This window comes from Mus musculus, chromosome 8 (assembly GCF_000001635.26).
Source record: "Mus musculus strain C57BL/6J chromosome 8, GRCm38.p6 C57BL/6J".
NCBI lineage: Eukaryota > Metazoa > Chordata > Mammalia > Rodentia > Muridae > Mus > Mus musculus.
This window is the reverse complement of record NC_000074.6, coordinates 86,517,506-86,542,869: the sequence shown is the minus strand read 5'-3', so window position 1 is coordinate 86,542,869 and position 25,364 is coordinate 86,517,506. Positions and strand designations below refer to the sequence as shown.

Genomic DNA, 25,364 nt, shown 5'->3' with positions numbered 1-25,364 from the left:
TTGGATAGGTTCTGGGACCTAAGTATGTGTATTTCGGTGAGCACCCTAGAGTCAATGGCACATTGGAAACCAGCCCCATTCTCCACCCATCAGCACAGGTCTCTCAACAAAGTAAGAGATGACCCAGTTTATGCTAGCTTCTCCTGTGTCAGACCTCCTAGCATTGGGTAGCTCATTTGTTCTTAGCTAGTTCCTTTTCTCGGTGTATTGATATGTAATGGAAGGAAACTTGCCTTCCTTTAACCTCTACCCTCTGATTTTTTTCCTTGGGAGTATCTCAGAGAAAATAGAGCCCATCTTTCATGAAGCAGCAAGGGAATCAGGCACTTTTCCATGACCTGGGGTATGGCCTGGGGTCTAAGGCAGTGGGTCCTAGATTGGGAGGATTCACCACTTTGTCTCAATCACATGTTCACCATTTTCCCTTGGACAAAGAAACTGAGCCCCCATGGATCTTGCTTTATTCCTTTACAAAATGGCCAAGGAGAGTTAGAAAAGGGAGCATACACGCTAGTCAGAGCTGAGTCCTAAGGACCAATCACAGTGTCAACTGGCTCAGCACCATCCCCAGAAGGCACCCGCTATTCTTAGAACTGCGCTTGCTAATGTTGTCTCTTGTCCAAGTCGAGGCCCCTAAAACCATCCCCATTGTCAAAATAGCATCACATCATGTGGCATGTTGCCTGCTCAGCCACACTGCCACCACCCCATGATCATCAGAGGGATCCTACAGATGCCCTCTCCTGACAGTATTAGATCCTGATATCACCGATACTGTTTACCACTGTCTATCAGAAGCACACTTTGCTGGGTCCGTTGAAGTACCTGTGGATCCTCAGCATCACAAACTGGACCTGATGTGCTTTCTAAATGGGTTACTAAACACCATCAAAGTCCCAAAGTTCCACATGGAAGTGGATTTCCCCCTCTGTGAGGAAAAAAAAAAAGGAGTTCTGGCCCCTTAAGATCTGAATTCTTTCGTGGTTACAACCCTGTGACTGTAGGGCATACTGGGGCCTCCATCCTAGAGGGATAGGCTGTGCTATGTGCCCAGGAACCTGGCTAAGGAGAGATGTTCCCATTGGGCACACCTGGTGGAAGGGGCCTCTTGTTACTCATCCATTCTTAAGGCATCTTGCTGTAGTTGGCCCAGAGATGATCTAAGTATAGCCTGCATGCCCCCCAGTTGGCAGCAGGACTCATGACTACTTGCTCCTTAAATTTCCTGCCTAGTCTGTGCAAGTGTCCCACCTAGAGACCCTCAAGAGTACATTTGGACTTATATGGTGTGTATGAGACATATGTCACCCCTCTTATATGTATGACTAATGCTCGTGCAGTAAGGGCATTTGGGAGAGACCCTAGAGTGTGTTTTCTAAGGGTTCTCTGGTTATCATCGCTCTAGATGCAGTTACAGAAAGGGGTCGTGGCTGTCAATGGACCTTTGGCTTACGTTTCCCAGCAAGCATGGATCTTCCATGGAAATGTGAGGGAGAACATACTGTTTGGAGAGAAATACAACCACCAAAGGTATTATTAACCTGGAATGTATCTGGCACTGTGGTAGTTGGTCCACCTGCCTCGGACTCTCACGCCACTAAGGATGGTTACTAAATAGAAAGGTTTCTTTAATGAGTTTGGATGAAACATCCATGGGGCCTGCCCAGGAATTGGAATTTCTCTTTCTGACCCAGAAGTTCAGGAGAGGCATGTTCTGCAGACCTGCGACCACATGGCCTGGTGAGAAGAGGGCGTGGTTGTCACTTCCTTCCCAGGGCAGAGTACCATATGCTCTGAGGTTCTCTGTAACAGGGCATATGTTGCCTCACTGGTGAAAAATGAACCTTGTGATCTTGCTTTAGGCTGAGTAACTAGAACTTTGCTTGAGATCATGAGCAGAAGGGGAGCAGTTAGTCAGTCCTGGCACGATTAATCCACACGGGCACTATATGAGTATATTGTTGCTAGTGTCCTCAAGTGATCCAATGAGATAAAGTCAAACTTCTGGTTTATGCATCTTTGACATATGTTGGGTCATTATCTTTAAGCTCTGGAAAACAGTGACTTCTTAGGCAGGCTTGTCTGAGGTAAGATCCACTACCTTGTCTTCAGGTAGACCCAGGTGTTAGATCTCATTTCACCGGTGGCTCAGAGGGGTGAGTTAACTGCTCGAAAGGCTCCAGCATGTTGACATCAGAAATACCTGACAGCAGGCTCACTCAAAAATTTCTCAGACACCATAGGACTGATGTAATGAGTCAGACTTAGGAATCTGGTTGCAGTTTGGACTTATTATCTGAGTCCATGGTCTCTGAATCCTACTGGCTGGCAGAGTAGCTTATGGAGCAGAAGAGGCAGATGCTAGGGTTGACATTTGTAATCATGTGACTCTATGCTGCTCTATCACATGCATCCTCTCTTCTACTCCTGGCCTTGATTCAGACCAGTGTCTCACCTGGATGCCATCTTCAACAACTTAAGCCCACATCTTGACTCCCTTCTGACTCAAAGAGCAATGATAGCAGTTGGCACCCCCAGGATTTTATAGTCCCTGGTGCCATTTCCCCTGCATGACATGAATGCTGTAAGGGGAGGGACCAACTCTGAGTCATGGAGACACAGTCTTTGGAACAAGGCAACTTGCCTGGGAGCCCTGAGCTAATGTCAGCAAGATCCCTGCCTTTTGCTGGCAAAAATGGCGGTTCCTTCAGGAGCAGCCTAGGCAGCTGTGTTCTGTGCTGGTCTTACCATTCTGGCCTCTATGTCTACAGGTACCAACACACAGTTCATGTCTGTGGTCTCCAGAAGGACTTGAACAGCCTCCCTTATGGAGACCTGACTGAGGTAAGCAGAGCTGAACGTCATTTCCCCAGATGACCTGGATCCATCTCCACACATTGCAGAAGCAGGAAACCCTGTGGGAATGCTGCTGGAGTCCGGCTTCTGCCTATCCTGGATTCTTTGGGGTCCACCAAGTGGAGGTGGACCCAAGCCTGCTTGTGTTTGACTCCTCTTGGTCGCTTCTATAGCTTACTTCCAACCCTTTCTCCATCTCAAGAAGAGTTGCTGCATGGCTGCTTTCTAACCCCGAGGCCCAGCTCTGTCCTCACAACAGTGGTCCAGAGCATTTCCCCGTGGTTGGAAGTCTCAGGGCTCCTTCTTGTCCTCTGCCTCTGTGTGGCTCAGGGATGCTGAGTCACCTTCAGACCTTGCTCCTAAGCTGCCTGGTCCTGGGTTGAGCTTGTTGACCCAAGTGACCCAGAGCCACTCTGCCACCCTCCTCTCTGTCCCCAGCATACCATGTCTCTTGGACGAGCTTTCCCACACTACCATCTTAGAGAACTAGCTCTTCCAGTCTCTCACTCTGCCTTTCAGGAGTGGCTGGTCTTTCTGAAAGCACATGTGTGTGGCTCTGGATTCCCCTTTCAAGTTTTATCTGTACACCCCTGCCACCCTGCGTGGGTGTCCAGCCACCTCCTAGACTTTCAGAAGCTAATGCAGCTCCCCTGAGAGAGACTTTGGAGGTCTACAGTCAGTAGTGCTTTGACACCAAGTGCTGCAATTAATGCTTCTTGGCTAGCACTTGGTGAATATGTTGAGTGCTGGTGTTGTGTGTCCAGTTTCCAGTGCTAAAATGTGAGCTCCTGGTTCATGTGTCACTTTTCTTGCTGAGCTCCCAGGTCCCAGCTCTCAGCACATGGCACCTAGCTTAGAAGCTGGGCATCTGAGTACAGTGGGATCCACTCTGTACTCAGGAGGACGGGATTCCTAGAAAAACATAACCTAGATTTTCATCTTGCAGGAAATGTCTACTGAGCATATAATCCATGCCTCAGATCAGGCGCCAAGTTTTAGGGATTGATGGTGTCTTCATGGCACACACATTTGTACACGAAGAAGTGGACATAGGGGTCCCTGATCCATCTCCCAGGCACAGTCCTTCCTTTTCACTATTCACTGTACATTCTTCCAAAGTTCCCTGCTCCAAAACCAAACAAAAACCACAAAAACAAAACCAAAGCCAAATCTCGGTGTTAGCAATCAATAGTGGACTGTGCACCAGGAATTGGGAGTCATGTGATAGGCACCCCTTACTCAGAGTCAGAGAGAGCTGTTCTCAGTTGGCACTGTGCTTCCATGAAGTGAGGGGGTGGGGTGGGTGGAATTCTTCCAGTCAGCATTGCCTAGCGTAAGGCATGGGGGAGCTTATGTGCAGAGAGAGATAACAAGCTGTGTTGTCTCCCCGAGTCCTGAAGAGTTTTAGAATGCTCCTGATATACAAAGACCATGGGGTGGCAGGCAGACTTAATAATGATGGGCAGTGCCATTATCCCTGTCCACAGATTGGAGAGCGGGGTGTCAACCTCTCTGGGGGACAGAGGCAGAGGATCAGCCTGGCCCGTGCTGTGTATGCTAATCGTCAGCTCTACCTGCTGGATGACCCGCTCTCGGCTGTGGATGCCCACGTGGGGAAGCATGTCTTTGAAGAATGCATTAAGAAGACACTCAAAGGGAAGACAGTTGTGCTGGTTACCCACCAGTTGCAGGTGACTGGGATGTGCGTGGTCCATGAGGCCTTGGGATGAGTGCAGCACTTGATGGTCAAAGAGACTCCTGTTCTGCCTAAATATGCCATTTCCACCAGTAGGTGGCTTTACCTGAACAGGGGATTGAGATGGTAGGAGACACTGATGAGTCCTGCAGCCATCCCTAGCTTCCTGGTATTGCTACCTGCTCCTCTCTGGGTATGACTTCCTTTGGCTTAGTCTTTGGGATCAGTGGGGAGACGACTTTTCCTCCCCCATTGGGTAGATTGTGTAGGATCAATTGGCTCTGAGATCTGGGCCATTGGTGCCAAGGAAATGGGGAGCCAGGCATGGACAAGTCAGGCTCTACCCATTCTCCAGTAGGGACTTGATGGGCCTGAGGTTGGGGGTTCCTTGTCTGAGGGTCATGGAAGCTCTGTTTTCTTTCCTCACCCAGAAAGTCATGGCTCTTGTGATGAGTGGCCCAGACTCCCCAGTCTTCCCCTAGCCCAGGAAAGGCTCCTGAGGCCAGGACCAATGGGCAACGCTTCAGGGTTCTTCTGCCTTCTTAGATCCTGTTCCCATTCAAACAGTAGTCTCCCTCTGGCTTAGGAGGGTGAATCTTGCTGGAGAAAGAGACTGGGCTTATGTTAAGTGAACTGGAGGATTTGGCTGCATGGTCACAGACCTTGTTGAATCCATCCCACATACAGGTTCTGAATGCTTGGTGGGAATCTAGGGCCCCTTCTCTACCCAAGATAATTCAAGGTTACCCTCTCATTCTCTCTCTCTCTCTCTCTCTCTCTCTCTCTCTCTCTCTCTTTCTCTCTCTCTAATCTCCCAAGTCTGGGAGATATACTGCACGTGAGTATGTATTTGTGTGCGTGTGCACGAGCACGCATACCTCAAAGTAGAAAACATCCCAGAGACATTGGGAGGTGACCCGTTGGGGCACTGGTGCAGAGAGCCCCTTCTTCTTGTTCAGTAGGCCTGGTCTGGGGGGCAGGAAGCAGATCTCATTGCCTTTCAGTGAATCAGAAATTGAGGTGGTGAAGGTGTGAAGGCTGAAGCAGCAAGTAAGGTTGCCATAGCTATAGGACTTTGCAGCCTGTAGGTTGGTACCCTCTGGCTGAGGCCAGGAGGACCACCCTGAAGAGAGAGGGCCTCTCAAAGACCCAGGAAACCCAGCCCCCCACAGCTCCCCAGAATAAGCTTTAAGCATTCAAATTTTATACATGTGAGTATCTGGTTTCTTTAGCAGGTGAGCCACAGCTCTATAAAATAATGAGCCAGATTAGTTAGACAAGAACTCCTAGGTCCTCTGTAGGCCAGGGCTGAGGAAAGGAGAAGGCTGGCTGGATTCAGTCTGGAATCCCATGTTTTGCCTAGAAATGGTCTGTGGCCTAGCTAGATTCCTTAGCGTGGTTACCATAGCCCTGGCCTGTGACTATTCAGTCTGTGGCATCTGCTTGCCCTGGGAGAACTGTCTTCCGGAGGAGTCCTGGGTCCTGGAGGATGCTGCCTTGGTCCTGACAGGTGTGAGACAGAGCTGTCCCTCTATTATCCCCTCTTGGAGGATAAACCATAGCCACATGCCCAGCCCATCTTTGAAACTCACTAGCCCGAAGTATGATCTTAGGCAAGCTGGTGTTTTCCCAGAGTCTCCAGCAGTCACACCTTTCCAAGGTCATTTTAGCTCACTTTTTGCTTGTTGGGAGAGGAAGAAGGCCACCAGATGGCACCATAATCTTGATACACTCTTCATCCCATTCTTTGTGGGGGAGGGGAGGGCTCAGCCTCAAACTGCAGCCCCGGGGCTTTCCAGAACATTTCCTAGCTGCTCTGACCTCAGATGCTTTGGAGTAGCTGGCCATGACAGCCACTCATCTGTTTACTTGAGGAAACAAAGCGAGGCCAGCAGTCTGACGAGCTGCTGGAATCTACTAAGGGCTCAGCTTCCGAAGTGTTTGCAGAGCACGGCTACACAAAGCTACTTGGTGTCACCAGAGTGAGCCAAGGGCTTGCTGGCCAGAGGGACCTTTTCGGGGCCCTCCCAAGTCTGGGTGGTGGTCCCACACATAGGCAGAAAAGCCTGTAGATTGTAGTGGGCCCTGTGTGCTTCCTTTCCTCGTGTGAAAAGAATCAATGGCTTAACCGAGCTTACAGCTTTCTTGAGCTGAGAGCTGCCCGAGGTTGGGAGATAAGATGTAAGATCAGGCTGTGGAACACCAGAGGATGATGCCTGAGGTCCAAGTCTGTCTTTGAGGGAAAGGTTCTGTCAGAAGCAGAAGGTGTGTCTCCCTCCACTGGGCAGTAGGAGCCAGGTTCCTGCTTGGGCTGCCTGAGGAAGGGCTCCAGTCATGGATAGGGGAGACAGAGGCTAGAGCTATCCATGCTGCTGGAACTGCTCTGGTTGAAGCATTTGGGCACCACCCACCCCATCAGGTGTACAACTATCAGTGGTAGGCCTTTGCTTGCAGGATTCGAATCAAGTTTAGCCAAGTGGGATTTTGGCCTTGAGCAGAGTAGAAGTGCAAATCCGGGACTCTGGCCCTGCTGTGATGGCTTTCTTCTTTAGATCAAACTGTTCCCACTCTTACAGCATTTTGCCTGCCTTTAGGAGGGGACTATCTGCCCTTTGTTGGGTGGATCAATCGAGGAGTGCCCTTTCTTCTTCCAAAATAAAACGGCATCCCTCTCAGCAGAATTCTTTAATCCAAGGATTGGTGTGGATGTGAAGGGTCTCGGAATCAGAAAAACAGGGCCTGTGATATTTATTGTTCACATCGTTATTGTTCTGTTAAAGCTGGTGGGGGTGTGGCCTATGACCCGGTTTCTATTCCCCGGGCTCAGTGGGGTGGGGCTTCTGACAGGACTGGGATCATGTTTTCTGTCTTTTCCAAACCTTGGCCTCCACAATAGTCAATCAGATTTCTGAGTGGGGTAGCTCATTCACAGAGAAGAATCGAAGGAAGTTTTGATTGCCTCATTGTTGCAGCCAGAGTCCAGCTTCTGTACTGAAAAGACTGGGGACTAGCTCAGTGGTTCTCAATTGCCGCCCCCGCTCCAACCCCTGGGGCATTTGGCAGTGCTTGCAGACAATTTTGCTCATCACAACTAGGGAAAGACATCCTACTGGTAGGTAGACACCAGAGAGGCTGCGAAATAGTCTACAATGCACAGGGCAGCCCCTGAAGACAAGGGATTATTTGGTAATAGTGCCAGGATTGAAAACCCCAGTAATTCAGTGCACCTGGGAAAGCAGGCTGGGAGTTTGGTGTGAGCTCTTTCTTACCGAGGCAGTGCTGTTGTGGATGGATGCACTGTCTCTGCAGTTCCTGGAGTCTTGTGATGAGGTCATTCTGTTAGAAGATGGAGAGATCTGTGAAAAGGGCACCCACAAGGAGTTGATGGAAGAGAGGGGGCGCTATGCAAAGCTTATCCACAACCTCCGGGGACTGCAATTCAAGGTAAACTGCACACCTGCCTGGTGAGTGGGATTAAGAGTCCCGCCTCATGGCTTTCTGCCTGGGACAGGTCTGTTGGCTCACTTTCAGAAGTCATTTCATTTTATCTCCAGGATCCAGAGCACATTTACAATGTAGCCATGGTGGAGACCCTGAAGGAGAGCCCAGCTCAGAGGGATGAAGACGCTGGTACAGTCAGATGACAGTCCCCTCTCTCTCACTGCCCCTGGATCCTGAGTGGACACAGACCTTTCCATTTACTTATTATACAATTTCTCATCCTAGTCTTGGCTTCAGGAGATGAGAAGGACGAAGGAAAAGAACCTGAAACAGAAGAATTTGTGGACACAAACGGTATTTACCATCTTTTCCCTTGGCTGTGTACCTGGGAGTACATGCTAGGCATCCCCTGTCTGCATAGAGGAGGAGTGGTAAAACAGCGGTTATCGCTTTGGGAAGCGAGGACGGTGGTGTGTTGTAGAGTGTGCTCACACAGGGTAATGCCAACTGTCAACTTGACCAGGTTATGAAGACCCTTGAAGGTCTAAACCCTCTACTGGGTTCTTTCTGAGAACATTCCCAGATACAGTTGCCAACAAGGAAAACCCACTCTAAATGAGGGCAGCATCCTCTCCTGAGTTGGGACCCAGATGAAATAAAAGTGGGGAAAGAGAACCTTTAATGCATTCATCCTTTCTTTTTGTTTTGGGGTCACTGTGAGCAAGAAATTGTCCCCTCTTTTGATTAATTAATATTATCATACAATCACATCATTCCCAAATTCTGTTTCCTTCCTCTAAAACCTCCTGTGCACCCCACACTTGTTCTCTTTCATGACCTCTTTTGCTTTACTTGCTGTTGTTGTGTATATTCTGTGTATGTATTGTTAAATATAAAAATGCAATCTGTTCGATCCATACAGTGTTACTTGTATGCATGTTTTCAGGCTGACCATTTGGTTTTGAATAGCTCATCGGTGTGCCCTTCCCTGGGGAAGACGATTTCTGCTGCTCTCAGCAGTCCTTAGTTGCCTGTGGTCCTTTGTGTAAGGTTGAGGCCTCATGAACTTTCCCTTTCCACGACAGCAGGTCCGTTGGTGTCATCAATGTCCAGGTCATAAAACTGGGCACTCTTAACCTTAGTCTCTTAATCTACAGAGGAGGGAAATGATAGAATTAACTTCAGGGAAATGATAGAATTAACTTCAGGGAAATGATAGAATTAACTTCAGAGAGCCCTGCAGAGGTGAAGTGAGAAACTGTCCGTGAGGTTGCCAGCAGAGCGCCTGAAACATAATGACTTTTGGAAGTCAGGTCTAGATCATTTCCTCGTGCCACTCTGCTCTTCTCCTTCCCAAGAGGTCAAAGCAGCACGTGGAAGTGATGCAGAGGCAAGAGAAAGCCGGAGAACCCCTACTCTTCACAGGGGGCATTGAGAAAAGATAAAGCTGCAAAGGGACCGAGGCTGGATCAGGTTATACATCCATTCGACAAATACGTTGTAGACGTTGCATTGAGTGCCATGTCCTGAAACAGGCTGGGAGGGAAGAGATGCTCTGTTCCCAGGTTTTAACGTATAGCCTGGCAGAGGTCACTGGCAAATGAGTAGCAATAGCAAACTGGGATAAAGGTAGGGGGGGTTGACGTAGGAGTAACAGATAGGCTGTGGGAGGCTCTACAGAAGGGGCAATCTTTGCACTGCTCACTCAGGGATGCGTAGGAGTTTCCTAGAGATAACGTGATGAGAAGATGAGGGAGAGTGGAGGGCTTAAAGGTGAGGTTATGAGAACATTTTGGGGACAAAGAGGGAGAAATGAGAGTGAGATTGACCAGGCTGCTGAGGCTACCCTTTTTTCCTTAGATGGGTGTTATTCTTCTCTTGTCCTTAGGGCACAAACTCTGGGCCTCAGCCTGTTTAGGAACAGGGATCACAACAGGGTGGCTTCCTGCAAGAGGTCTGACCCTCACTAATATATAGCAAGAAACACACACACACACACACACACACACACACACTTTTGGTTAGGTGTGGTGTTACAGACCTGAAATCCCAGAACAAGGGAGGCAGAGGCAAGAAGATCATGTTTGAGGTTTTCCTGAATGACCACAACATATACTGTTTCTGAATCAAGGCAAGAAAATTAATAATCAAAGTGAAGTGTACACAGCTGCACACCGAAGTCAATACTCATCTTTAAAGCTCTCTTCACTTTATATATCAAGTGGAAGGCACATCTGGATCTCAGAATGTTAAAATATGAAGAAGAAAGTCTTGAGTCACTGGACTCTTATCTGTCACTGCTAAAGCTGCCTGTGAGATATGCACATTTGGAAAGACAACCTATTTTTATGGCCTGTAAGTCTCCCTGGGCCAAAGGGGATCACCAAGATACCTCTTGCAGCCTTTGTTGGGGGGAACTCTAGACTGCTCAGCATCTGACATCTTGTCAGAGGCTGGAGCGGGGTGGGATGGGGAAGGAGACAGCTGTTCCTCATGTTGCTCACCACCCACCCTTCTCTGGACAAGGAAGTAGACTGTGAAACATCACTGGAGACAGCCCCTGTCTCCCAAGGTTGGCCGCTGGACTGAGAAGTGCCTGGCATGGTGCTGAAGGGACAAGGCACATACTGAAGGCTGGGCAGCCCTCCTCAGCACCCTCTGCTGAAGTATTTTCTCAGGCTCAGGAAAAGCCCAAAGGCTTCCAGTCACTGCCCTGGATTGGCTGAAAGGACTGTTACCATTTGTGTCCTGGGTTGCTCACATATACCGCCTTATCTCATTTTGCAGCCTGAGGAGAGAGTGGAACATCCCAAAGACATTTGCAGGCTCCCGGCCACAGCATGATGGGGCTTTGTCCATCAGGTATCTGTGAGGTAGAAAAGAGACCACGGACAAAGTCCCCCCCATCCACCTGTCCTGTCACAGCAGCGCACACAGCCCAACTTGAACTCAGGAGCACTCAATAGATATAGACACACTGTATACTCATCTGTACCTTCTGCATCACATTCAGTTCTGGGAGCCAGCACAGCCCTGGACTCCCAGGGCTAAGCATTTAGGCTTCAAGTCACACGCCCCTCGGGGCAGTAAGGAGGATCAAATAATATAAAATGAGTAAGGTATATTAGACCATTGAAAGTGTGTGAAAAACAGGCCAAGGACCTTAGCAGTGGAGGGGAGCGTGTGAAGGGGACATGCTGGCCTCGCTGTGTGTCCCCAGCTGGCCGCGAGGCTCATGGCCTTCCCTCTGTCTGTCTCTGCAGCTCCCGCTCACCAGCTCATCCAGACTGAATCCCCCCAAGAAGGAATCGTGACCTGGAAAACATATCACACGTATATCAAGGCTTCTGGAGGTTTAGTATAAAACATCAGGCTTCTAGATTTAATTTGCATTTTAAAAATCTGTTTTTAAACTGTTGGGTTCGTGTTTTTATGATTCCGTCACCAATTATTCTTTTTATGCGTGTGCTAGGGCTGCTTATCAGTGCTTTCATTTCCCCCTAAAACCTAAAGTCTGATAATACAGCCCTTTAAATGGAGTCATTTTTTATCTCCATTAAAGCTGCCAGGTTCTGTTTTATTGGAGCTGAGTGGGCAGTAGTCAGAAGCCATTGGTGGTTTTCACACACACACACACACACACACACACACACACACTGACATGAATGCACACACACACATACACACAAATGCATGCATTCACACACACATGCACACACACTCACACACATGCATGCACACACATACACACAAAAATGTGCACACACTCCCATGCAGGCACACATTCACACACACACTTACATGCATGCACACACACACACACACACACACACACACACACAAACACACACACACAAATGCACATGGTCTGATTGCTGAGCATAGCAGGAGTCAGTTCATTACACAAGAGACTATCTACATGTACAAGTTTCTTCCAGCAAGACTAAGGATTTGGGTATTTATTTAGAGATGGAATCTAATGTGTAGCCCAGGCTGGCCTCAAACTTGTGATCTACCTAACCAACATTCCCAGATGTGGAACAACAGACTTGTCCCACCACACTGGACTCTTGACTTGCTTTTAGCAAATACCGAATTGCTTTTGATGAGCATGGTAACACATACCTGTGTCCTTACTAGCACGTGAACATGACCTTTTCTCTGCAGCCTTTGACTATCCCGGATCCCAAGGATGGGGCTCAGGGTAGGAGAATCAGCCACTGGCTCTCACATCTGCAACCCCGTTTCTCCGGCAGGGTACCTGGTCTCCTTCCTGGTTTTGTGTCTCTTCTTCCTGATGATGGGCAGCTCTGCTTTCAGCACCTGGTGGCTGGGGATCTGGTTAGACAGGGGTTCCCAGGTGAGTTTCCCTTGACATCGCTGAGTCTATGTCTTGGAACAAAACTCAACAGAGGTTTTGAAATAGAGAGTGACACCCAGTATCACCTTTGTCCCCTTGACCCCTTTGGAGACACTGAGGCTGGTTTCTGGGTCATATAATTCAAATTCTTGAGATCCTTTCTTGTGTGTGTGGGTTTGTTGTTGTTGTTGTTGTTTTAAATAAGCAAGGCACCTGAAAGTTTACACATACATCTTCAGATTAAAAAGGGGGTTCTGAAAAATGATGGTTATCCCTGGTAGGGTAGTATCAGTTTGAATTTTCCTCTGAGGAAGGACAGGGACACTCTCCCAACTTGCCTTAGTGAGGAGACCTGAAATAGATGCAGCCCTTGGAAGTGTTTCTATGCTGGCAGGGGGGTCTACCATTTCTCCCAGGGTTTTAGTCTTGGCCAGGACCCTTCTGGGCAGGACCACTCACTCCTCTCCCTCCAGCTTGCTGGGATCTTCCCCAGTAGTTGGCCATTGGTTTCAAAGCTTGTCCTGGAGCTCCAGGGAATGCTGAGTGTGGGGGTTGGGGTGCTTGCTCATCATCCAAGATTACACTGTGATACCACCTTGTTGCTATGACATCAAAGTAAGGATGCATGGGTGTGGGGGAGGGGAGAGGCTGTTGGGAAGCTGTTCCCACAGCATAGGGCAGTGAGATGCCTGCTCTGTGTAAACAAATCAAGATCTGTTTTTCAAATATGTGTATTCTTCCAAGTCTTCGCTTATGGAGATTTTGTCCATTCCTCAGAGGACCTCGGATGTAGGGTCAAGTGGAGCCATCCCTTGGTCTCTGAGCTTCCTCAACAGGCCACTGAACATGCAGTGCGGTGCCCCTGTGATTATTCCTGACCCAGGATTCTGTGGGTACCACCAACAGCACTGCAAAGCCTGCTCTGCAAGCTGAGCCTTTCATCAACTAAGCTCCCCTAGGGATGCTTTTGCCTCTGCAGGCGCTCATCCATCAGCAACCTCTGGTTTACATTTCCCCCATTACTGTAATCAGCAGAATGGCATTTAGAAGAAACATGTTTGTTTGCTCCCCAAAGGCATCCTTGACTTTTTAGCACACAGCCCAGAGAGAAAAAAATGAAACTGTCAATTTCTCGACAACAGGGGGAAGATGGCCTCTCTCTAGAAATGCTGGTGATGTTGTGTCCTCTCACAGGGAGGGATGAAGCCATATCATCGTTTGTTGAACCCTCTGAGAGCCCCTTGGGTTTGCTAGGCTCCCTCTTTCTTGCCAGAGACAAGGGCAACATCCCCACGGTTGGCCTTTGGAGACAGGCTGGGGGAGAGGATTGAGGAACTGGACCACCCTACATAGAGACCCCTGAATCCCACTATATAGGGGCTGCTGCTGGGTAGCTTTGCAGGTGGGAGGATGGTCCCTGATTCTCTGCCTTGTCTGGGTTTGCCTAAGGAGGAGCCAGGCCAGCTTCTTAGAATCCAGAGGTCCCATTTGCTTCTGGGTCTTCTTGGCCTAACAGCACTGCCGGTCTCCTAAGGCACAAGTGGCTTCTGGGGTAGCTGCCCCACCCCTGCATTTTCTTCACCATCTGGTGCTCCTTCGTGGAAGAGGCACTCGAAGCCCAGGCAGCCCCAGAGGAACCTGATTTGATTTTACCTCCATGACTCATTGTTGATGTGAATTTAAATTTTATTCTTTTAAAATATGTTTGTTTCTATGCATGTATGTAGGCACTTGCTCATGTGTGAGTGTGTGAAGGACGAAGGTTGGCTTTGAGTATCTTCCCTTACTCCTCTCTACCTTAATTTTTGAGGTAGGGTTTCTAGAGCTCATTGTTTTGTGGAGGGTGGCTAGCTACCCATCTTCCCCCAAGTCTTCATACTGGGGTTACAGGCCTGCGCCACCATGCCTTGCTTTTAGATGCCAGTTAGGGATCTGAACTCAGGTCCTCATGCACGTGTGGCAAATACTTAACCCACTGCGCCATCTTTCCAGTCCTACCTGACTCATTTTTAGCAGCCTTCTCTTCAGAAAGATGATCTGAAATAGCCCCCCTTCTCCCAATAGCATTCTGTTCTTGATACTTCTTTTGTTGTTGTGTTGCAGGTCGTCTGTGCATCCCAGAACAATAAGACAGCCTGCAACGTCGACCAGACCCTGCAAGACACCAAACACCACATGTACCAGTTGGTTTACATAGCAAGCATGGTGTCTGTGTTGATGTTTGGCATCATCAAAGGCTTTACCTTCACCAACACTACACTGATGGCGTCTTCCTCTCTCCACAACAGAGTATTTAACAAGGTAGAAGCACAGAGGGCTGCAGGCCCCCTCCTTCCCCCCACCCCCTGGACTGCTCAGTGCACAGGGCTAAGCAGGCCCCTATACTGTGTCAAACATTGTGTTGGACTCTGGGGATGAGACAGCTCTCCTGGAGTCTGCCATCTAGTTTTCAAGTCTGCCACTTGTTTGAGTATTATACAGGAAGGCCAACTTCAGAAAGCAATAGGGATACATAGTGGACTCTTAGGCTGGAAGGATGGTAGAGAAGATGTACATCTTGCTTCTAAGAGCCCCAGCTAATGACAACCTGGAAATGGGCTGTTGCTTTCCGTTGCTGCGGCAGGCAGCAGCAGTTGGTTGCCAGGGCTCTTATCAGAGTACACAGTATGCTTCAGGCTTTGTGGAGTAGACAGACATGTAGACTTGGCATTTTGTTTGCCTGAGGCTCAAAATCCCTCCCTCTTCTGAGATTTTGTTTGCCTGGGGCTCAAAATCCCTCCCTCCTCTCAGAGTACCGGGCTCCCCTATCCCAGAAGGCTCCTGAGATTTGGAGAGGAAGCCCTATGCATAGGAAGGGCCTCTCCGGAATTCACTCGTGGTGTCTCCGCGCTCATTTTCCAAAGATCACCTGATCTCCCGGCCTTGTGCTTTGGAAAAATAGATCTGGCCCTAACTCCTCTCACCTCCTGCCCTGCCAGAAGTTCTCGGAACCCTCACTGACTCGGTTCACTCTGCTTCTACCCTCAGATCGTCAGGAGCCCAATGAGCTTCTTCGACACAACTCCCACAGGCCGGCTAATGAACCGCTTCTCTAAAGACATGGACGAGCTGGACGTGAGGCTGCCGTTTCACGCCGAGAACTTTCTGCAGCAGTTTTTTATGGTGGTGTTTATTCTGGTGATCATGGCTGCCGTGTTTCCTGTTGTCCTTGTGGTGCTGGCTGGCCTGGCTGTAATCTTCCTCATTCTTTTACGGTAGGATTATAGACAACTTGAAAATGGGAAATAGCCAACCAACACCCCCCCCCCCACACACACCCCATAACATAAACACACTAAGTTGGGGTAGGGAGAGAATATGAATGAATGTATGCATCATCTGGGAGGCAGGTGATGGTGAATGCCTGCCTTCTTCCCTGATGGGAGAATCCCAGATTCTTGGCGCTTGTTACACACCAGGTGCTATGGCAAGTACCTGGCATCCGTCGGCTTTTTGGCCCCAGGGCAATGCTGGGAGGTGGGTAAGTTATTAGGAGGTTCAGGAAACTAGTAAGCAGGCTAGCCATCTGTCTGTTGATTCATTCCTAACCATTGGGCTCTGAGGATGCCCATCTCCAGCCACTTTGAATTTCGAAAAACAGCTCTCACTGCAGCTAACGGCCATGGGGAGAACAAGAAAGGGTGTACGTGTACGTGTACGGAGATGTGTGGAAGGGAATGGGGACAGTTCCTGAATGTGTACATGCCCATCAGGAGGGACACTGGAAGTGCAAGTGGGGGTGAGGGGCAGCAGGATTTATTTCGCATCAGGCATTATGGGGAGTACCAAAGGGAACAAAGGGCTGTAAGTCTGAAAGGTTTGTGCCAGAATTCCAGCTTTGCCAGGAAGCCAGGTGCTGCAAATCTATACCTTCTCCCCTAAAGTTCTTAGTCATTAAAAATGTGTGCCTTGCCTGTGTCAGAGGAGCAGGTGGGATGAGAGATTTGGTCCTCCCCAGTTAAAGATACAGTGGAATGATAAGCAAACTGCAGAGATTTGGAGATTGGGAAAGGGCTGATGAGGGACAGGAATGTGTGGCCATGGTGAGGACAGGAAAGGAGGTTTGGGGGCATTTACAAGGCAGTGTCATCAGGGTTTCACAAAGGGGAGGCTTTTGGGTGTCAGGGAGATTGGTACAACCAAGGGCAACCCAAGATGGCGGACCATTGTGCCGGGGAAGGTGGTCTAAGAGGAGAAGCTGTGGAGTAGTCACAGCTCAGACTCATGCACCAAGTCTGAGGCAGTGATAACGACAAATATGTGAGGGTGGGTGTCCTGTGGCTGGAGACGGACATGGGCACCTGACAGGAGCAGGTGTGATCAGGGGAACTAAGATGAGTGTCCTGGGATTCAGCAGAGTCGGCTCTCGCTGCAGTACCCTTGGTATCGCCAAGGAAAGCACACATTTCCAAACTCAATGGTTTATTGCAATAGCCAGTCAAAACTGTTTCCTGAGAGTCTATCACAAACAAAAAGCATGACATGAGTGTCAGAGCTGCTAGTGAATCCCTCGTTCTTCTAGCCATTTGACCACTTTGGTTGCTGCCTCCTCCATTGGTACTGACTGACTTAGTAGAGGCTTAAAAGAAGTCCGCCTGACATACCTAATCCTTTGCTATAAAGGCAGGAGAGACCAAAAAAAGAAGGGACCCTAGCCTAATTATCCATATGTTTACAATGAATTCACTGAGCTCTGAGCTACTGAGCTTTCCCCATTCTGTGGGTTAATTTTAGTTGGGAATCTGAAAGCTATCTGAAGGATAGCCAGCAAATGTGCGTGCTCGAGGGCATAGGTCTCCTATCATCAGGGCTCTCGGGGCTTCCATGTAAGTCGCAAGACAGCAAGGTCCAAGAGAGTTCAGTTTTGAACTCAGTTCCTGAGGTTATCATGATGTTTGTACAAAATTACCTTTGGAGCTGCGAACTAGCAGCCGGGTCAGATTTCTCTTTCTCTTTCTCTCTTTGGTTACTGTCTTAGTTAGGGTTTTACTGCTGTGAACGAACACCATGACCAAGGCAACTCTGATAAGGACAACTTTTAACTGGGGTTGGCTTACAGGTTCAGTCCATTATTATAAAGACGGGAGCATGGTAACATCCAGGCAGTCATGGTATAGGAGGAGCTGAGAGGTCTATATATTGTTCCAAAGTTAAACAGAAGACTGACTTCCAGGCAGCTAGGACGAGGGTATTAAAACCCACACCCACAGTGACACACCTACTCCAACAAGGCTATACTTCCTAACAGCACCACTCCCTGGGCCAAGCATATACAAATCATCATAGTTACCAAAAACTGGTTGACTTGTGTTCAGGGGCTCCACTGTGCAAAATGTTTGGGTCTTTAAAAGTCTAGAACCATCTAGTGTGATGCATGGCATTCTTGCTATGGGAAGCACTCGGGTCAGAAGCCAAATGAAGTAATGATGTGCTCAAACACATCTCAGCTACCCCATCCCCTGCATACCAACTATACAGGACATCCTGGAGAGGAATGCCGGGCTCCTCCCTTCCAGTTACCACACTAACTTTAATGTAACTGCCACGTGGAAGGTGTGGCTGGCCTGCCTGTGCTGAGGGAGAGCTCTCCGAGACTTTACTTGATGACTCTCTCGGATCCTCTCTCTCACCCCCCTCCCCTCCCCCACAGCATCTTCCATCGAGGAGTTCAGGAGCTCAAGCAGGTGGAGAACATCAGCCGGTCACCTTGGTTCTCTCACATCACCTCCTCCATACAGGGTCTGGGCGTCATCCACGCCTACGACAAAAAGGACGACTGCATCAGCAAGTGAGTGGATGGGTCCCTGCTACCCGGTCTCTCCGCCTCAGGGCCCAGCCCTGACAGGAGGTCCCGGGAGGTCCCGGGCCGCTTTGGAATTGAGACAGGGTGGGGGTGATGGTAAAGGGCTGGCAGGATCAGGGGTTGTATTTCTAGTATTTGGGACCCGAAAGATATATTAGTGTGTGTGTGTGTGTGTGTGTGTGTGTGTGTGTGTGTGAGAGAGAGAGAGAGAGAGAGAGAGAGAGAGAGAGAGAGAGAAGGAGGGAGGGAGGGAGGGAGGGACAGGGAAACAGAGAGGGAGAGGGGAGGAGAGGGAAGACATACATTCATCATACTGGGGATGAGCCCAGGGCCTTGTGCAAGGTAAGCACTTCACCACTGAGCAACCCCTCCAGCTCTGTATGACTTTATATGCTTTATTTCTTGCTAAATGGGTTCAATTTAGGAAACATATAAAAAACCAGAACATATACAAAAGTCACTTGGAGGCCTCAAATCCCAATCTTGCTCATATTTTCATGTACACTCTATATGCCTAATCATAAGTTGAGAATCTCAAATCTGAAAAGTCCCCAAATCCCAAATCTTTTGAATACTGGTTGCCGTACTGCAAAGGGAAAAAAAAATCTTTCATGTGACAAATCTCACTTGACCTCATGTGACAGACCGTAGCCAAGACACAGGTACAGTAAAAATATGCATGAAAATGATCTGCAGACGCCTGTGCATGGTGGCACAAGCCTATGGCCCCAGCTGCTAGGGAGGCTGAGGCAGAAGGGTGTAACTTGGGCTACAGAGTGAGCTCAAAGCCAGTCTCTACATCATGGTGAGACCTTAGTGAGACTTAGAGTCTCAGAGAGTTAAGAAAAAGAAAAAGATCTAGGGGCGCAGCTCATCATTTGAGCATTGCTCAGCCTGTGCAAGGCCCTGGTTTTCATTCCCAGCACTGCCAGAGCTAACAAAGCAAGTGATCAACCGTAAGGCTTCCACGTGAGGGGCACAGAAGAGGCACGAGCCAGTTCTGTGCACAGAGTTGTTCTTCATTTCCACGCTATCTCATTTTCCATACGCAAACATTCCAGATTTAAGAAGAATCCAATTAGGGCTAGAGCGATGGCTTAGGAACAGTGGCTACTCTAGTTTTGATTCGGATTCCAGCACATGGTAACTCATGACCATCTGCAGTTCCAGAGAAGCTGATGCCCTCCTCTGGCCTCCACAGACCCTATGCATGCATGTGTTGGCAGGCTTAAAATCGGGCAAAACATCCACATATATAAAAGAACTAAGTTAATTAGTTAATTAAATTTAAAGAATCCCTAGTTAGAAACACGTCTGACCCTAAGCACTTCAGATAGGATACTTACATTCCTTCCCATTCTTTTATTTTTCAACCCACAAGGTTTTCTTTTCAAAGGTTATTTTGAATATGACTTTCATAGCACTGAATAGTCTTTTACAATAAACACATTTTAAAATATTTTATTAATTCTTCGAATCCCATACAATATATTTTTATTCAGTCCCCATCCCCCACTCCTCCCAAAGCCCTCACACACACGAAGCTTTGAGTTTTCTCCCCCCATCCCCCTTAAAATCCCATCAGGTTCAGCTTATATTGTTCAACAAGTCTTGGGAGTAGAGCCTGGCTCTGACTGTAGTTGCTCCACCAGAGGTCACCTCACTTGTTAAAACCCTTTCTCTCCCAGTAGGCACTGAATGCTAATATCTTCTCAGCTAGCAGTGGGGTTTTGTCCCACCTTCCCTCTTCTCCATGCTAGGATTCTGTCTGGCTTGGGCTTAGGCAGGTCCTGTGCACGCAGCCATAATCGCCACGAGTTCATATGTGCAACTGCCCTGTTGTGTCCGGAAAACACTTTCTTTGATGCTATCCACCACTCTGGCCTTAAAAATCTTTCTACACTCACTTCCATGAAGATCCTCAAGTTCTGGGTGGAAGGCTGTAATAAGTATGTCCCACGTGGGGCTGAGCACGCCACAGGCCGTCACTTGCCGTACATTGGCCAGCTGAGGGTCTCTGTGTTAATTGCCATCTATGGCAACGAGAAGCTTCTCTAATGAGAGTTGAGAGGCTCATGGGTCTATGGGTATAGGAAACTACTCCTCTACATATATCTGACTGTTGAGATAGAGTCTTGTTTTGCAAGCCTTGGCCCGCACGTGATTTGCAGGCACACACACCCACCTCCCCAAGCACATAAAGACTAACTTTTAAAGCCTACATTTACGTATTGATTTTTACGTGTGGGTAGGCCAGCTTCAGAGGACTAGGTTTGTGAAGACTGGGATAGTGGAGTCATGTATGTAGCTTCAGACTTCTAACATACCATAGAAATCGTGTAAGCTGCAACTTCCGAGCGAGGTAGTGGACTAGAAGCTGCCGCTGCTGAGCGAGCCCATGGAAAAGAAGGGTCAGAACAAGAACAAGTGTTCTCTATTACAGCAGGAAACGGAGAGAGGAACACCAGACACCCACTCTGGAAAGTGCAAATAGAAGGCTGGGGACCCATGAAATGCAAACTACTACTACACAGCTCTGGCCACAGGGCTTCCTAGTGGTGGCAGGGGAAAAGAAAATTGTCATTGGGTTGCAGCCCTCAATGGTTGGCAGCTGAATTAGGGGTATGGGCACAGGGGAGCCAATGAGGGAGGGAGATAAATGGTAAGGGCATGCATCATCTTCACAGATGCCACGGTGAAATGTACTACGTGTTTGCTAACCTAAAAAGAAATAATAATAAAAAAAAGCTGTTCCATATGAAGATTCACAAATACAATCAGAAAAGATCTCCAAACCAACAGATGTGCAGATGTTACCACAGACACAGAAGAGATAAGATGATAATGCCTGACACTGTGTCGCCACAGGTCGGAATTCTTCCACTGGTGACTCTGGAGATAGGAAAACAGGTAAAAGGTCAGCGGGGAAACTTTCAAAAGTTTCCTAGTAAAAATAATGAACTTTCCGACGGAGGACACAAACAAGCTGATGAAGTGAAGCTGGGAAAAAGAGAGAAAGAGAAATTGCCTGAGAAAATCAGCAGTATGGGTGAAAAGGTTACTAATAAGGAAGAGAAATTCATCAAGAAAACAAAATTAGAAACCAAACAAGCAGTGAACAAAAAAAAAAAAAAAAAAAAAAAAGGCTTGCAAAGCAGGAAAGGGGCATCAGAGATGGAGGGCAAGGATGGGGAGATTCTGTACTTAAGATCAACAAGGAAAGAAATAGCGAGTGAGCATGACCAGAACAACCAAGAACTCTGGGAGCCTATCAAAAGGTCAAACTAAAAGACTTCCTGATATAGAAAGAAAAAAAAAAACCATCTGGACTCAAGATAGTCAAACCCCCAAATGATGTAATCACAGAAGGATTTCAGTGTGACTCAAGATAGAGTCAAATCCCCAAATAATATAACCACAGAAGGACTTCAGTGTGACATTATAGAACATCAAAGTACAAAGCAAGGGGATAGCAGCACTACAGCTCGTGAGAGGACAATGCCAGCTCACCTACAAAGGCCTAAACTTCAGAAAACCAGGAGATTTCTTGTCAGCAGCCCATGCTGGGAAAACATGGGATGATGAATTTCCAGCCTCCACAGCAAACGACCTCCGAAACAACACTGCTATGTCCGGGAAAGCTATCTTTTAGAATTGATCTGTCGGGACAAGCAGAAACCAAGGTATGTCGTGACAGAAGCCAACACTACAGAAGATGCTTAAGAGAACGGTATGCGCAAAGGCAGAGGAAAGCCAGTCTTAGACATAACGGCACAAGAAAAGTAATCAGCTGGGCATTTGTGGCTCAGACCTCAAAGAGGCAGAGGCAGATCTCTGAGCGTGAGGCCAGCCTGGTCTACAGAGTGAGTTAGGGCTACACAAAGAAACCCTGTCTCACCTTCCCTGCCGCCCCCCCCCCCCCAAAGGATCTTGAAAACATAGACGAACAAATCCCAGTACTAGTTAGTAGAGGAGAGGAAATACAACAAATAATCTAAACAACTAGAAAAAGGCAGCCTCAAAAGTCACAGCAATTGGTAACACCTCCTATTAATATAATCTTCAACGTAAATGGCCTCAACTCATCTGTTAAAATAGACCGATTAACTGAATTTTAAAATATTAGGATCAAATGGGCACAGAGGTGCAGGTGCTATCCTCGTATCTGAGAGGGAGAGGAAGGAAGATCTTTTGATCCTTTCTGACCTTTAGTTCAAGGTCACCCTTTTTTAGCCTTGGCTACTTGAGACCCCATCTCAAAAGTGACAACAAGAAGCAAACTCACAGGCTGGTGAGATGGCTCAGTGGTTAAGAGCACTGACTGCTCTTCCAAAGGTCCTGAGTTCAAATCCCAGCAACCACATGGTGGCTCACAACCATCTGTAATGAGATCCGACAACCCTCTTCTGGTGTGTCTGAAGACAGCTACAGTGTATCTACATATAATAATAAATAAATCTTTTAAGAAAAGAAGCAAAATCACTCCTGAGAAAATTAGATTTAGCTATCTGTTATCTCCAAGAAACACACCTCACTGTTAAGGGCACCCTAGGCTGAAGCCTGAGGGATGGAAACCAGTCTATTAAGCAAACGGAAGTAGGCAAGAAGCTGGAGTAGTTACTCTCATATCCACTGAAGAAGGCTTCAGGTGAAAATGAGAAAAGACAAGGCAGGAGCCAGGCCACATATGGACGAAAAGAGCCATGTCTGAAGAGGACATGGCAATTCTAAGTACAAGCAGTGATGGGTAGTGTCGTCGAATGGCGTTCATACTGCCAACCTGACAGGGAGGCATTTCCCAACTGAGGTTCCTCTTCCCAGGTGACTCTAGTTTGTGTCATGTTGACAAACAACAGCAAAACAAAACCAAAAACCAAACCAACCAACCAAACAAACAAAAAACAAATAAAGAACAACCAACCAGGACAGGGGCCACTGTTGTGATAATCCTGATTGCAGTTTTTAGGTCTTGGGAACTAATGTATGTCTAGAATGTGGAGGAGTTTGATCTTAACACAACAAATGTATGTTCTCCCTCAAGTCACAGTTTAATGAGGGCCCACAGCACAGGGGACAGAGTTTCTTCACATTTGGAGTTACAGCTACTCTGCTTTTCCTTCTCAAAGGCCTTGGGACCCCCATGAAAAACTCTTTATTGCTAATCCCAGCAAGGAGACACAAGCTTTCTGCAAGTCCAATGGCAGGATTTCAGTTGCACAGGTTTACCTAACTGCACAGGACCCTGGGGACTGCAGTCCTTCTGTGTCAATGGGGAGTCCGAAAAACCTTTAGTGTCTCTACCACACACATGCTTTCCCCTCCTCTTTCCTTTCTTGGAAAGATAACATATGCTGGGCAAGGTAATCACAATACTTATGAGGCTGAGGCAGGGGGATTGTACGTTTTGAGGCTAGCCTGGGCTACATAACAATACCCTGTCTCCCAAGGAAAGAGGATAAGGGAGAGGAGGCAGAGTAGGTAAAGAAGGAAGACAGGAGAAGGAGGAGGAGGAGGAGCTAATTTAACATTTTTGTCTCTACTGAGAACCTCAGTGTCCCCTCCGTGACATCTCCTCAGACAAAAACCTCTACTGAGGACTTTGCAGCATGCCTTTAGTTTAGTCAGCAGTTAGTTCATTTGTTTGCTTATTTTTCTTTTCTTTCATTTCCTTTAGCTTTCATTTTCTCTTCCCTTCGTTCCTTTATTCCTTCGTTCCTTCCCCTCCTTCCTTCGTTCCTTCCTTCGTTCCTTCCTTTTTTTTTTTTTTTTTTTAAATAGACACAGGGTTTCTGTGTGACTTGGAGCTCACTCTTGAAGACCAAACTGGCCTTAAACTCAGAGATCTGTCTGCCACTGCCTCCTGAGTGCCGGGATTAAAGATATCTCTCATAGATCTCCTAAAACTCCAATCTCTGATATTTTCTGCCTGGAGGCTCAGCATGGCAAGCAGGCTGTGCTCTGTGTGTGTGTGTGTGTGTGTGTGTGTGTGTGTGTGTGTGTGTGTGTGTGTGTGTGTGTGAGCGAGCGCATGCGTAACTAGTGAGTGCTGGGAATAAACTTGTCTGTAGTTGGGAGGCACCTATTTTTTTTTCTGAGCCCAGTTCTCTGAAGCTCCCACAGGAGGAACTAGGAAGGAGCATTGCCAGGTGAAGACCCACACCCTAGCCATTCTCCCCTTTCTGCTGCTCTTCCCTGCTGACCCATCTCCCTTTACAGATGCAGTGTGTCACTCACAGTGAAGGCCCGCCCCAACACAGCCCAGTCCCAGCTCTGCCTGGCACTGCTGTTTGCAGTGAATTTTCTGAACTTCCTGGAGCACTCTGCCGGGCAGCACCCCACTGCATTCCACGGCTGTGGCAGCCTCTTTGTGCCCTGTCACAGAGGCAGCTTGATTGAATGCCACATTCACTCTGAACGTTCAGTTAAATTGAAGGAACTCTCAGCATGCACCCTGCTTATGTCTGGGGAGCGAGTGGGAATGGCTGCCTCCCAGTTGGGTATTGTCTTGGATCCACTGGCTATGCCATTTTTCTGTCATTCTGTCCCATGCAAAGCCCTGGGATCCAGTGAAAAAGTAACAAGGACACATGATATCAGTTTCCTGTCTTTGAAAAGATCCCTCCCCCAGCCCCACAGCTTTCTAAGCAGTGATTGGTTGGTTGGTTTTGAAATGGGATTTTGCCATGTAGTAAAGGCTAGCCTTGGCCTTCTGGTCCTTCTGCCTTCCTCTCCCAAGTGCTGGGATCGCAGGTGTGTTCCACTCTACCAGGCTCAAATGATGGTTTTGATCTTGGTGAGGAGAAATGGAGGGGTTGGGGGAGGTGAAAGCCTTCCCTTGCTAATGTACCACCATCACATTGGCTACCTATCGCTTTACGATCAGAGAGCCATTTATATATTACCCCAAGGCCTGTGAAGCTATAATGGGAGGTTTTCTGCACTTTTGTTCTTGGCTGTGGGCTCTGGGAGAGATAGAAGGCCCACTTAGCACCCTTGTCAACTGACACATGAGATTTCTCTGAATGTGTGAAAATCAAAGATGCCTGTGGCAGCAGCGGGAGCATGGGCATACATGCTCATTTTTGTAACCATCACCTTGTGGGAAGGTGCTCTGTTAGGAGCTTGAATCTCCTGTCAACGGTCTCAGAAAGCTCTTGTTTCCTCTGATT

The 25,364-nt window shown here is 48.0% G+C and overlaps 1 protein-coding gene across 6 annotated transcripts in view; it reads left to right on the top strand.

The window, feature by feature from the left end:
* Positions 1 to 25,364, top strand: part of Abcc12 (ATP-binding cassette, sub-family C (CFTR/MRP), member 12) — a 76,121-nt gene that overhangs the window by 37,819 nt on the left and 12,938 nt on the right. For all 6 annotated transcript variants that reach the window (XR_003947278.1, XR_003947279.1, XM_006530984.4 and 3 more), the window contains 11 exons: positions 1,406 to 1,530; positions 2,772 to 2,844; positions 4,344 to 4,547; positions 7,862 to 7,996; positions 8,107 to 8,182; positions 8,279 to 8,347; positions 11,257 to 11,346; positions 12,250 to 12,353; positions 14,457 to 14,654; positions 15,381 to 15,607; positions 18,043 to 18,180. Coding sequence is in view for 4 of the 6 variants with exons in the window: in XM_006530984.4 (XP_006531047.1) it covers positions 1,406 to 1,530; positions 2,772 to 2,844; positions 4,344 to 4,547; positions 7,862 to 7,996; positions 8,107 to 8,182; positions 8,279 to 8,347; positions 11,257 to 11,346; positions 12,250 to 12,353; positions 14,457 to 14,654; positions 15,381 to 15,607; positions 18,043 to 18,180 (1,439 nt within the window). In the remaining 2 variants the exon portion in view is untranslated. The remainder of the gene's footprint in view (positions 1 to 1,405; positions 1,531 to 2,771; positions 2,845 to 4,343; positions 4,548 to 7,861; positions 7,997 to 8,106; positions 8,183 to 8,278; positions 8,348 to 11,256; positions 11,347 to 12,249; positions 12,354 to 14,456; positions 14,655 to 15,380; positions 15,608 to 18,042; positions 18,181 to 25,364) is intronic.